This window comes from Octodon degus, unplaced genomic scaffold (assembly GCF_000260255.1).
Source record: "Octodon degus isolate 3935 unplaced genomic scaffold, OctDeg1.0 scaffold00230, whole genome shotgun sequence".
Lineage (NCBI taxonomy): Eukaryota > Metazoa > Chordata > Mammalia > Rodentia > Octodontidae > Octodon > Octodon degus.
This window is the reverse complement of record NW_004524806.1, coordinates 2860629-2873108: the sequence shown is the minus strand read 5'-3', so window position 1 is coordinate 2873108 and position 12480 is coordinate 2860629. Positions and strand designations below refer to the sequence as shown.

Below are 12480 nucleotides of genomic sequence, written 5' to 3'. Positions count from 1 at the left end.
CAGAGGCACAGAGATTTTGTGAGCAGGCTCCCAAGAGGAAGCCACAGTCAGAAATCCGGGAATGCCCAGCTCTCCAGAAGTCCACCCCCACCACACTCTGTTCCTGTCCACGGTGCTGAAATTTCTTCCTTGTCATGCACACCCGTGAATTACTTGCTCTCTACATACTGATCCACCACTGAACTCCTAAGTGCACTATAAGTATCTACCATACAGGGAGTGGAGGTGAAAAGGATTTAGATAAGTTTCAAACCCAAGTTTCTCACATCCCACAGGGAAGGAATTCAAGCACACACAAATGTCTTAGGATAGGCGAGAATGAAGGCTACGAGATCCATTTCTCTATTCTTGAATTTCAGTGCCATGCACCACTTGCCTTCACTCTTGTTGCTTTCTCTTCTGTAACTTTTGTTGTTCCCTCCAAGGCTGTGTATTTTATATCTTTCCTGATTTGGCCACCATAGATGAATCTTCTTCAGGAAATCTTTCTCTACTTACTAATGTCCCAGAGTTAGGAGGACTAATGATCTGTGTCAGGGTTGGAAGGCTGGGTAATTAAAAAGAAAACAGCCTGGGATGTTTGTGAAGCAGAGAGGCCACTTAGATAGGAGTGAGCTCCTCGTCGTATTTCTGCATGCCCTCATCTGGGAGCAGCACCTCCACAGTGAAGCTGACCTTCTTGGCATGCACAAAGCTATAGGTGTTATCAAAGCGCAGGACATCTGTGGGACAGATGAAAAGATGGGCAGTTTGGCCAGTCTTCACATTCTCTGTATCCCTACTCCAACTGTGCGGGAGGACAGGCTTGTGTTCTCACCTGCTTTGTTCACCAAGTTTTGACCATGGTTTTCCCTTTCCCATGGGAACTGCCAGTCATGAGCTGTGCCTGTAAACAGACACTGACCTCCTTTGGGTGTGTGCCCAAGCCTGGATTTGAACTCAGGCCCTGGATTTAGTTGTCCCTTTAGTGGGCTGTGAGAACAATGGTCATTGGATCCCACTGTCTCCACACCCAGATGCTACCATAATGCATATGTGAGATGGGACAGCTGGGGACAGCAAAGTCCTCTCAGCTCTCCTGGTTTTGTCTTTTTTTTCTTTTTTCAGAACAGGGGATTGAACTCAGGCCCTTGCACTTGCCAGGCAAGCACTTATTCCACTGAGCCATCTCCCCAGCCCCTTCTCAGCTCCCTTGGGCAATGTAGGTCCTGGGCCAACCTGCTGCATATTCTATGCCTCCTCACAGCAACCGCAAGAGCCAGGATTGTGGCCCATGGTTACAGGTAAGCAAAACCAAAGATCCTTCCTACATTGGAATTTTGCCCAGCATTATATGGTGATACTCAGGCCAACAAGGAGCACTGGTACTACGTTCAGCTTTGTGATGCTATAACTTGCTTCTCAGTTTCTTCATGGAGAAAGCTGTACCTGCCTGATCATTCTTTGTGCCCTGTGGCCCGAGTGCCACTCTGGATGGGAATGCATAGCACTAAGCTGGGCCATGGGTCCTTGGTATATGTGTTGAGGTGTCACTGACTCTCTGCTTCCCTTCTAAGCCATAGATCAGGTGGCTCCCACCTTCTGAGCCACTGTCCAATTGGGGAAGACTTACAGACACCAGCCTCTGAGCAGGTGAGGCTCCCGTCCTCAGGCACCATGTGGGAGTTGTAGCGCTGGCTGGTCAGCACCTCTGTCATCTCCCCAGCCTTCTGCCGCTCCCCCATCTTGGTCTTTAGGAAAACCCCAAATCCAATATCCCCACCATCTGATGCAAACTGCCACCTGCGAGGAGACAGGTTGCTGATGAATTCCTGAGGGATTAGGGCCCAGTGAAGGGTGGGACAGTGGTGTCTGTCTCTACCTGAGGACACAGCCTGGAAACAGAATCTCATATTCCACCTGATGGGAGGAGCCACGGCTGATCTGCACCGAGTGCTCGTACTGAGTTTTCACCTGGTCCCGCACATACATGGACTTGGGGATCTCCCCACCGTAGTTGATCTGCAGACACAGGACAGAGCAGTTTGTTCCTTCCTCCTGCCTACCAGTTATGCTGCTTGTCTTACTTCTGACAGTTTTTCACCATTTTCAAGAAACATCCTTTTCACTGTATCCCCTGCTTCCCTTCCATCAAAACCTTCCTTCACCCTCCAGGCTGGGCCATGGATTGCTCAGAGAGCTTCCACTTTCAGCTCAAAAATCTCCTCACTTCTTATTTGTCTGTACAGCCGCTCAGAGCCCCCCTAAGAGCAGGGCTGGAACTCCCCATTTTAACACCCTGTTTCTACACACAACTGTCTATCCACAGGTACTTGTAGAATAAATGAAACGGGAAAGAAACCGAGATCTATCCTCTTGATCTCTTGTCCTTGTACCTTGTTTAAACATTTGGGGTTTCCATCTGGGTCAGTCAGTGTTCCCCCAAAATGGGCAGGCAGTTCTTCAGGACTGATAAGTTTCAGCAAACCTTCTTTCCAGCTTTCTGGGAGCAGAGAGATGAAGGGTGGTTATCATGTATGGAAGCCTCCCATGCCTTCTAGGATGCCCTGGCTTGTCCAAATTCTGTGGGAGCTAGGCTACCAGAGCCAGTTTCCCAGCCTGTTAGATCTAAGGCTATAGGAAGTCTTTCTCAGTATCCTGTTGCTATGGAAGTGTGTTTTCCTTTTGTTGATGGGCTTGCACATTTTTTTTTTTTTGACCAGGAATCAAACTAGGTCCTCGTTCTTACCAGGCAGGGGCTGTGCTGCTGAGCTATATTCTGACTCTTAGTTTGCATGTTCTTGAGGTCTTCTCACCCACAAGTAGTAAACTATTAGGTAGAAACCCCAAGAGTTGTTTAATTGTCTCCAGGAGACTTTAAAATTCTATGAGGTCAAGGACCTCATTGTGGGGAGTCACTCAGTGAGTAAATCAAGGGGGCTGAGGATGTAGCTCAGTGGCACAAGTACCTGCCTGGTAAGCACAAGGTTATGAGTTTGATTTCCAGTATGTTCCCTCCTCCCAAAAAAGACCAAATGAGTAAATCAGACCTTTTGGTAGAAGACTGTTATTTGTGGGCCTTTGGAGGGAGTTCTCCCTCCCTCTCTCCAAATGCCTAATGGCTGTTACTGCTGTTCAAATGCTATGCAAAGCTCTGGGATTGGGGGCATTGCCATGGTCCAGGCCTTTGAATAGTTCAGGCTAACCATCAGGTCCATGAGATCCTCTTTTTCTTTAGTGGGGTAAGGGCAAAGACCGCAAATTTGAGCCTTGTGGGATAGCAGGAAGGGCAGAGATCATAGATGTGCATCCTGTAGTGTTGAGTAACCTACACTACCCCAAGGTTTGGTGAGCTTAGAAGGCAGTGTCCTGGGGCCCTCAAGCCAGGCTACCTTGTACTCCTCTAAGCAACCTCCTAGTGGAAGTGGGTAGAAGCAGAAGATTGAGTGTTAGGAAGGGAGAAAAAGCAAGCATTTGTAAGACCCCCCACAACCCCACGCCCACATAAATCCCTAGTTTTCCTGATTCTGTGATCAGATTATTCTGCCTGGGAGAAGTTATCCTACAGGGCAACCTACGTGTGACTCCTCTTGTCTCTAAAGAGCTACTCCTGTTCCCCATTCCCCATTCTTTTTCTCCAAAAAATTTTCCCAGTCTTAAAGAAAAAATTATCCTCCAACCTTGAGGTCATTGGTTTAAATCTATTAACTATTTTTCCTCTTTCTCTCACCTTGTAACTTAAAAAACCATGCTATTTTCCATCTGTAAAATTAATATTATTTTAGAGATTTTGGAAAAATCCAAATATTAAAAACTGCATGATTTCTCATCATCAACAAATCAATATTCTGCTGTCTTTCTTTTTAGAATATATATATATATATTTTTTTTTTTCTTTTTTCTAATGTATTTGGTTGTTACAAGGTCTCACTACACGGTTTGGACTCATAGTGATCCTCCTGTTCTCAGCCTCCCCAGCACTGGGATTACAGGCATGCACCACTATGCCTGAACTCTGGCAGGCTCACCTGGCCCTGGCTGTGGGGCTGGCTTGACATATTGTACCAGATATCAAACTGCAGTCCCTGAGACTACCTAAGCTTCTTAAGCAGGTGCTTTAGTCTGCTGAACTATCTCATCAGCCCAACATATATTTGTGTTGTATGTGTTTGTTTTTACAAAAATGAGATCACACAGGGCCAGAGAGATAGCTCAGTGGTCTAAGCACCTGCCTGGCAAGCACAAGGACCTGGGTTTGATCCCCAGTACCACTTGCTGTGTCAGCCTTGTGCCAAGCTAGCCATTGAAACTGGGCATGTGATACATACTTGTAATCCCAGCACTGTGGAGGTTGAGACAAGAGGATCACTATAAGTCTGAGCTGAAGAGTGAAACCATGTACCAAAACTATATATATAAAAATTTTTAAAAAGATCACACAGTCTACATGATATAACCTACATTTTTCACTTAGTGATATTTCCTATGATATTAAATATTCACCCACAACATTACTTTTCATGGTTACACATAATTTATTGAATGAATGCACCATTATTTAGTTCTCTAGTCCTTTCCATTGGTTCTCCCTTTTCTGAATCATAATTACTTTTCCTGATCTTCTTCCTCATCCTCTTTTTTTTTAAAAAGAATTTAGGACAGGGTGTACAGGGTTTCACTATGTAGATCTGACTCATAGTGATCTTGTTTTCAGCCTCAAAAGCACTGGGATTGTAGGTATGTGCCACCATGCCCAGTCTCAATTACTGTCTCAGCATGCCCCAGGATTGGGGCCGGCACAGCACATGGGGGATTGAAACCTGGCTGCTGCGCTCTGTCAAAGCAGGCACTTTAGTCTGCTGAGCTATCTGGCCAGCCCCCTCATCATCTTTAACCCAAGTTGTTTTTAGAAACACTGGGCTTATGAATGTTGAAATAGAACTGAGGCTGCTAGGCCAGAGACTGACTACAACTAAGCTGAAACTGATAGAGATAGATGTAGAGGCCTTATTCACTAAAGGGGTAGGGCGGAGAATAAGGTCTAGGTAACTGGATATGCTCTCCAGGTAAGTCATCTCATTTTGGGAATAGGAACCTATGACTCTAGGTGATGTGTCAAGTTCTATGGATGATGGCCCAACCTCACTTCAAAGCTCACATATAAAGCAGAGACATGACACTGGAACTACTTACTTCCCAACACTACAATTTTTCTGCGGGTGTCCTCACTCAGGAAGGGTTTCATGAGGTTGTAGCCCACAGGGAACAATTTGGTAGCTGGAGAGATACAAATATGGAGTATAAGGAGAAAAGAATTTGACTGGGATACTCTTTCATAATGGTCATAGCCAATGATATAGAAGAGTTCAGATTAACTCTGCTGAGTTTCAATGCTCTGCACCCAACAAACCACCCAACCAACCAAGTAACCCAGCAAATAAACAGCCAAACAACCAATCACTCAATCTATCAACCAACAAACACATGAGTCAAACATCCAACCTTCTAATCAGTGACCCATGTGATCAACCAATAAACAATCCAATTTATCAACCAACCAACCAAGGATTCCATAGTCTATGGATTTATCTTTTAATCAGCCAACTAATCAACCAACTTACTGAATAGTCAAACAACCACCTAATGAGTCAGCCAAATAGTCAGCCAACTGAACAACCAGCTAGTCATTCAAACAACAGCCCTGTCCAGCTAGTCAACTACTCAATCATCCATCTTCCATCCATCCATCCATCCAAGTAACAGAGATCCAACCACCAGTGATCCAGTCAAACAAAATTGGGCTGCACTGGCTGCCAGTGCCAGAGGCAGCTTGGATTAACTAGCTAACTAGCCAACCTTCCAACAAGCCACCCAAACAAATAGTCAATCCCAAACAGTCCAAACAACCAATCAACCAAAACACCAAACAATCACTAGCCAATAAACTGGATCAAACAACTAAATGACCAATCAGTCAGCTGTCAAACATATCCATCCTTTCACCTACTAGCCTTTCTAAATGACAACCATCCAAATACTTATAAAGCATCTAACATGTTGCCAGGCTTGTAAGGAATATAACAGAAGTGGAGAAGCAGAGTCCTTATCTGCAAGGAGCACATAACTTGGTCAGAAAAACAGGGTGAACACACATAAGAGAATGAAGACCCCTAGAAAGGAGCAAACTAGAAAGGTAAAATTGGGCTGCACTGGCTGTCAGTGCCAGAGGCAGCTTGGAGAGGGACTGATCATCGTGACTGGGAGAAGTGGGGGATTCCTGGAGGAAGTGAGGTTGGAGCATCATTCTCTGAGCATGATGAGGAATGAGTGTGGGGCACAGCTAGCAGAAGTCAGTCACTACGCACCTTTCACGATGAGCATGAACTTCAGGGTCTCTGGGTAATTTTCTTCAAGGAGGCCAAAGAACTGTGAACCGAGAATGACCCCATTAGAGCCCAGACTTCATTTTCTCCTTCCCCCATCTCCTTTGCAATCTCCTGTCTGGAAGTTTCAGAGACCCATGAGAGCTCTTTTTTTTTTTTTTTTTTCCATCACCTCCTCTAGCCTCTGGAGGGATCTTCTCACCTTAGGCTGTCATAAGCACACCCTAATAATAATCACATAATAATCATTTTTAGAGTAAATATTATAGTAATGAGAGTATAATGATGATGATGTCTACTATTAAATATTCACTGCCAACCATGGTGTACACACTTCACATAACACTCACTACAGTGTTCCTGCAACAGTATGTGCTTTGGGAGTGAAGAGACTTTGGCCTGGAGAGGCAAACTGAACTGCTCAAGTCCCAGAGCTTGGGGAGAAAGATGTGGTGAAATGTGGCTCTATGGTCCCAGGGTAGTGTCTCTGAGCACTGCTCTGTAAGATCTTCTGGGAAGTATATTAATACCTTTGTGAGGGGTCTAGGAAAGCAGTTACCTTTCCCCCTTTTTGGCTGTGAATGAGCAGCAAGTTCATACCAGATCCAACTGTTCATCTAACCAAGTGTGTGTGTGTGTGTGTGTGTGTGTGTGTGTGTGTGTGTGTTTATGTCCTTGAGTCTTCTCCTCACCTCCTGGTACACTTCTACCAGAGGTTTCCAGAAGTGCTTCAGTCCCAGGCCCTCACAGTCAAATATCATGACGATGGTTTCAATCTTCTTCCCTAACTGCAAAGAAGAACAGGGAACAGTTCCAGGGTATAGAGCACAGCCTTGAGAGATGGCAACTCAAGGACATGACTCCTGAAAATTTCAGCCATCCCCCTTCTCTGTCCTCAGAGGAGCAAGTGGACAAAAATGAATGTACTTATTTACCTAGTTATTCATTCATCCACCCATCTATCCATCCATCCAACCACCCATCCATCCTTCATCCACCCACCCATCCATCCATCCATCATCTATCCATCTATCCATCCATCCATCATCCATCCATTGGTGCATCCATACATCAGTTCTCCCATCATGCCACTTACACATCCAACCACTCGTATTTTCATTCTTCATCCCTGATAAATTTATTTATTCAACTGATATTTCCTAAGCATTTATCTTATTCCAGACACCAAAAGTGCAATGAATAATGCTTAATAATACACAGTTCTTGTCCTCAAAGTGTTCACAATATGATTCAGGAGATGACAAGCAACCAGGACCCCTCAGTCCTGTATTAAATACTGCTATGGAACAGCACAGAGGCTGAGGGAACAAAGAAGAGATGCATTTAATCCAGGTGGATCCCTCCAAGAAGGTGATTTCTAAGTGTGAAGCCTACAGGATAGATAGAGAGAGCTACAGAAAGCTGTGGGAAGTACCCATGATTCCTGGCAGTGGTGGGGTGGTTGGGTTACCCATGCAGAAGGCACAGCAGGGGGAAAGGCTCAGAAGGAATAGGAATAGCTATAATGCTTGAGAAATATGCCTTTGGCCCATGAGCTAAGCTGTTTAAGTCAATGTCCAACCCACAATGGTTTGACTTAATGAGTTTTCAACTTTCTAGTGATGCAGATGTGATGTGCATGCAGTAGAAGCAGTACTTCAAATAATGAATTTTTTTTTTCTTGTGCTAGTGAAATGCAATAGAATATTCTTGTGATAGCCAACTGTGGGCTAATTTAAGTCTTCCGAGCATGTTTAAGTAGGCTAGGTTGAGCTCTGATGTTTGATAGGTTAAGTGTATTAAATGCATTTTGATTTTCCCCCCTCGTACTGGTGCTGGAGATTGAATCTGGGGTCTTCTCTCTGAACTATATCCTCAGTATTTCTCTTTCTTTCTTTCTTTCTTTCTTTCTTTCTTTCTTTCTTTCTTTCTTTCTTTCTTTCTTCCTTTCGCACAGGGTCTTCCTAAATTGCTAAGATGCCCAGGCTGGGCTTGAACTTGCCATCCTCCTCCCTTGGCCTCCCAGAGTTCTGGAATAGCAGGTATGTGCCAGCAGCTTGTTTATGAGGGGTTTATCAGGATGCAACCTCACTGCAAACTGAAGAGCAACTGTACTTGTGTTACTATCTCATTTAACTTTTGCAACTACTAAGCATAATTATCCTTACTTTACAGGTGAGGAATCAGAGGTTCCAAGGGGGAAGGTGGCTTTCCTCGGCCACACTACTGACAAAGCAGTACAACTGGTATTCAACTTGAGAGCCCTCTGACTATGCTAGCAAAAAGCACAGGTGTGTCCCCTGCCCATGTCCCCTGCAGCTTCACCTGTCCTCAGCCTCCCCAACCTAGGCCTCACCCGCTCTGTCTGCAGGTCACACTCATGCAGGATGCGCTCACAGTCCCTCATCTTGGTCTTCAGGAGGTCCTGCTTGGTGACTGAGAAGAGCAATCCCTTGGGGTCAAGTGGCCCAATGATGTCGTACCACACAGGGCAACCATCACGGTCATAGCCACACAGGCCCCCAGGCATGTACTTCTGGATTACCTAGGTATAGAAAGATGCACAGCACTTGGGGTTACACACCTCTTCAGAGACCCCCACACCTGGCTTGTGGTTGGGATTGAAGCTTATACTCACCCTGGTACAAAGTACTGGTTTGGGCTGGGGAGATAGCTCAGTAGAATAAGCACCTGCTTGGCAAGCTCAAGATTCTGAGTTCAATCCCCAGTACCAAAATAATTAATTAATTAATTAATTGAGAAAAAGCACTCGTTGTCTCTGGAGGGGCCATTATTGTCCCAAGTGGGAAAAGTGAGGGTCTTCCAGGGGGTAGCCTTGTTTGTATCAGGTAAATAGAAAAGCTAGGTCTCAGCTGAGCTTCCCTAAAGGCGTCTGGGGTCCTGTTTTTGCCCCCAGTGCCTCCCATGTCCCTTTTTTTTTTCCCATGTCCCTTTGCATAGACAGTGAACATGGATTCTAGAGGTCAACAGATGTGGTTCAAATACAAATGCTGATGAGGGCTGGCCAGATAGCTCAACGGATTAAACCACCTGCGCAGGCAGATGCAGTGACTGGGAGTTCAATCCCTGGCATGCCGTGCCAATGGCGATTGAGACTGGGTGTGATGGCACCCACCTGTAATCCCAGCACTTGGGAGGCTAAAAACAGGGGAATCACTACGAGTCCGATCTGTATAGTGATACCCTGTAGACCCTGTACTAAATACATTAGAAACAAAACCAAAAACAAATACAGACATTGCTGCTTCTCTGCTCTGTGTTCTTGTGTAGATAAGATCACCTCTCTGAGCCCCATTTTATCTTCTCTTGTATAAAATGGTTATAATTCCTCTTCCTTGGGACTACTAGAGGAAGTATGTAAGATAATGTTGACTCCTAGAATATGTGCCCTGCAAGTGAGACTGTCACCATTACTCTCCTGTGACCCCAAAGGGGGAACCATTTTCAGTGTGCATTGGTGAACTGCTTCTTTCTCACCCAGACAGAATGCTTTGTGCAAAGCCCTAATGCAGAGGGGCACAGAGTACCTAGCAGTGACTCATAACTGATGCGCAGGGAACCAGATAGGCCTTACATTAAATACTACTCCATTTTGGTGCTGTGGGACTTTGATCAAAGCTACTGAGCCTTTGCTGAGCCTCAGAGTCCTCACCTGTAACACGGGAATGATGACCCCTACTCATACATAGTGCTTTCATTACTAAGTGATCCCATGCTTTTAACTCTTAGTCTTGGCCTGAGCCTTGCAAGACCCTAGGAAACTTGTTATTAATACAGGAGAGGTGCCTGCATGCCCAGTCTTGCTACCCTTCACTCTGGGGTCCCACGGACCTGAGGCTGTGTGGGTAGTACTCTCACGAAAGACTGATATTGGCTCACCTCCGGGGGTTGCCAGTCAAGGATGTGGTCAATGTCCATAGTCTTCCGGAACTCCATGTACTGAAAAGGGAAGGAGTAGTAAGATCCCCAGGGAGCTCCCAGCACTCTGCAAAGGGGATGGAGCTAGGGACATGAGGCATAAGGATGAGGCCTGCCCCCGATTCTCACCTTGCGGAGCATAGCTTCAGATTTCTGCAGGTCGAAGCTCCGAGCTGTGTGAAGATGAAAAGATATGGGTGAGATAGAAGTTCCCTCATTTGGCTTCTAGTCAGTGAGCATTTCAGGGAGCATCAGAGCCCTAGGCAGGACCTTGTTTTTCTGTCCCCTCCCCTGTTCTAGACCTGAATTCGTGAAGATCGTTGGATCAAGAGAGCCTTGGGTCATTGTGGGGTTATTGGGACCCGACACCTTTCACTGACCCCTCATTCTGAATTCTTCCATGCTGCCCTCACCTCGGAGCCAACGGAGAAGGAAATAGTCATCAGGGTTGGGCAGTGCGGGCAACACATCCTGGACATTGTCTCGAAACTGGGAAGAGAGATGCTGGTTAATGTGGTTCTCTCACACTGAGCCTCGGCCTCCAAACTCCAAGATTGAGTCATTGCCTCTCTGCTCCTTCCTCACGTAGCCTGGATACATTGATGGAGGGATGGGGTAGTGCATGGATAGAAGGAGAGTGGACTGGTGGACAAATGGAAGGGGGATGGAGGAGGAGGAGGTGAGTACGTGGATAGAAAGAAGAGTGGGGGATGAATGAATGTGAATGGATAGAAAAGGGAAGGGGAAATCAATGGATGCTGGATGGATGGATGGTAGGTAGGTAAAGGAATGGAAGGAGAACTGAACAGATGAAAAGGAGGAAGACAAGGAGAGCAAAAGGGGAGGGAAAATGTGTAGATGAGTGGGAAGATGGGTGGGTAGGAGAAAGGATAAACAGGTTGGTAAGTGGATTGGAATATGGATTTTATTTTCAGTTCCTTTGTGGTGTTTGCCCACCAAGATATCTGCCTTTTTTCATTCCATCTTTTACAAGACCATGGTTAGGATTGTTTGCCCTCTTCTCCACTAACTGCATGGATGGCAGCACACTCTGGCCTGACCCTTAGAGATTTCTCTTTTCACAGTCTAAAGGAGGGGAACAGTCAGGGAGCAACCCAGCAGAGTCCTTCAGCTCCCACCTAAGGGGCCCAGAAGAGAGGAGGTGGTGGGGCAGCTTCTAGAGTGGGTCTGGCTCTGGATGGAAACTCAGGCTTGGTCTGGGCGGGCAATACCTACACTAGTGCCAGAACTGATGCTTTAGCATCAACCCCAACCTGGGCAGAGCTGCTATCACTGGGCACTGTGGGACTTGATCCTTTGGGAGACGACAATAAAGAAACAATGTTGAAGATGAGCTGAGTCCACAGAGTGGGGCAGGGCTCTAGTCATCCCTTCTTACCCAACCCCTTCAGCCCATTACCTAGGGCCCAAAGAGAGGGCTCTCACCTTGGCCAGGGTCTCTGCCTGTTTGGGGCTCAGGTCTCCGACTCGGCCGCTCATGGTGCTGGCTGAGCGGGAGTGGTGGGTGCCGTGAGCTGAAGCTCAGCCTAGTCTGGCAGCTGAGAGGAGCCAGGGCCTTTTGCCCCTGCTCAGGGGTGTGGCTCCAGGTACTTCCCCTGGGCCAAGTGTTTGGATTGCACATTACATAACTGGGATTAAGTGAGGTCTCGTGTTTGGCTCAAGAGGTCAAGTGAAAAAAGGGTGTGTCAGAGCCCCCCCTCCCCCACCAGATGAAGCCAGCTGGGGAGGAGGGGAGAAGACAGGCCTGAGACCTGGAACCCAGAGTGGGTGCCAGTAGAGGTCTTCAGAGCCTCCAGGCCTCCAGTGACCACTTCCTGGAGAAGAGGAAGATTGTTCTCCAAAGGTTACTTGCTTACCCAGCTCCAACGGGGCAGGGGGCTGACAACAGGGTAGATAGACGCAGTGCCTTTATTAAAGGAAGCAGTTCCTTCACTCCACTGGGAGTTAGAGGAGGAGTTTGAAAAAGAAGATGGCCTGGAGCAGAAAACAGAACTCAAAAGGCGTCCTTGGGCCAGCCTGATGGTGCGCACCTGGAATCCCAGCATGGGGAGTTGGAGGCAGGAGGATTTCAAGTTCAAGACCAGCTTGGGCTGCATAATGAATCACTATCACACTAGAAAAAAGAGAAAGAAAAGAAAAGAGGTGTCTTTGGGACCAG

At 46.5% G+C, this 12480-nt stretch overlaps 1 protein-coding gene across 2 annotated transcripts in view; it reads right to left on the bottom strand.

Annotated features, from left to right (window-relative positions):
• Positions 1 to 137: 137 nt before the first annotated feature.
• The window catches only part of LOC101583368 (SEC14-like protein 3), a 70574-nt gene continuing 58231 nt past the window's right edge, over positions 138 to 12480 (bottom strand). The window contains exons 1-12 of one of the 2 annotated variants that reach the window (XM_023705793.1): positions 11748 to 11878; positions 10715 to 10790; positions 10431 to 10474; positions 10263 to 10322; positions 8719 to 8907; positions 7055 to 7150; positions 6345 to 6405; positions 5173 to 5256; positions 2376 to 2482; positions 1862 to 2001; positions 1613 to 1782; positions 138 to 722 (exon numbers count right to left, since the gene is read on the bottom strand). In XM_023705793.1, the coding sequence (XP_023561561.1) occupies positions 601 to 722; positions 1613 to 1782; positions 1862 to 2001; positions 2376 to 2482; positions 5173 to 5256; positions 6345 to 6405; positions 7055 to 7150; positions 8719 to 8907; positions 10263 to 10322; positions 10431 to 10474; positions 10715 to 10790; positions 11748 to 11801 (1203 nt within the window). In that variant the 5' untranslated portion in view covers positions 11802 to 11878 and the 3' untranslated portion in view covers positions 138 to 600. Of the gene's footprint in view, positions 723 to 1612; positions 1783 to 1861; positions 2002 to 2375; positions 2483 to 5172; positions 5257 to 6344; positions 6406 to 7054; positions 7151 to 8718; positions 8908 to 10262; positions 10323 to 10430; positions 10475 to 10714; positions 10791 to 11747; positions 11879 to 12480 lie in introns of those variants that run through there. The other variant, XM_023705794.1, reaches the window with a different exon arrangement.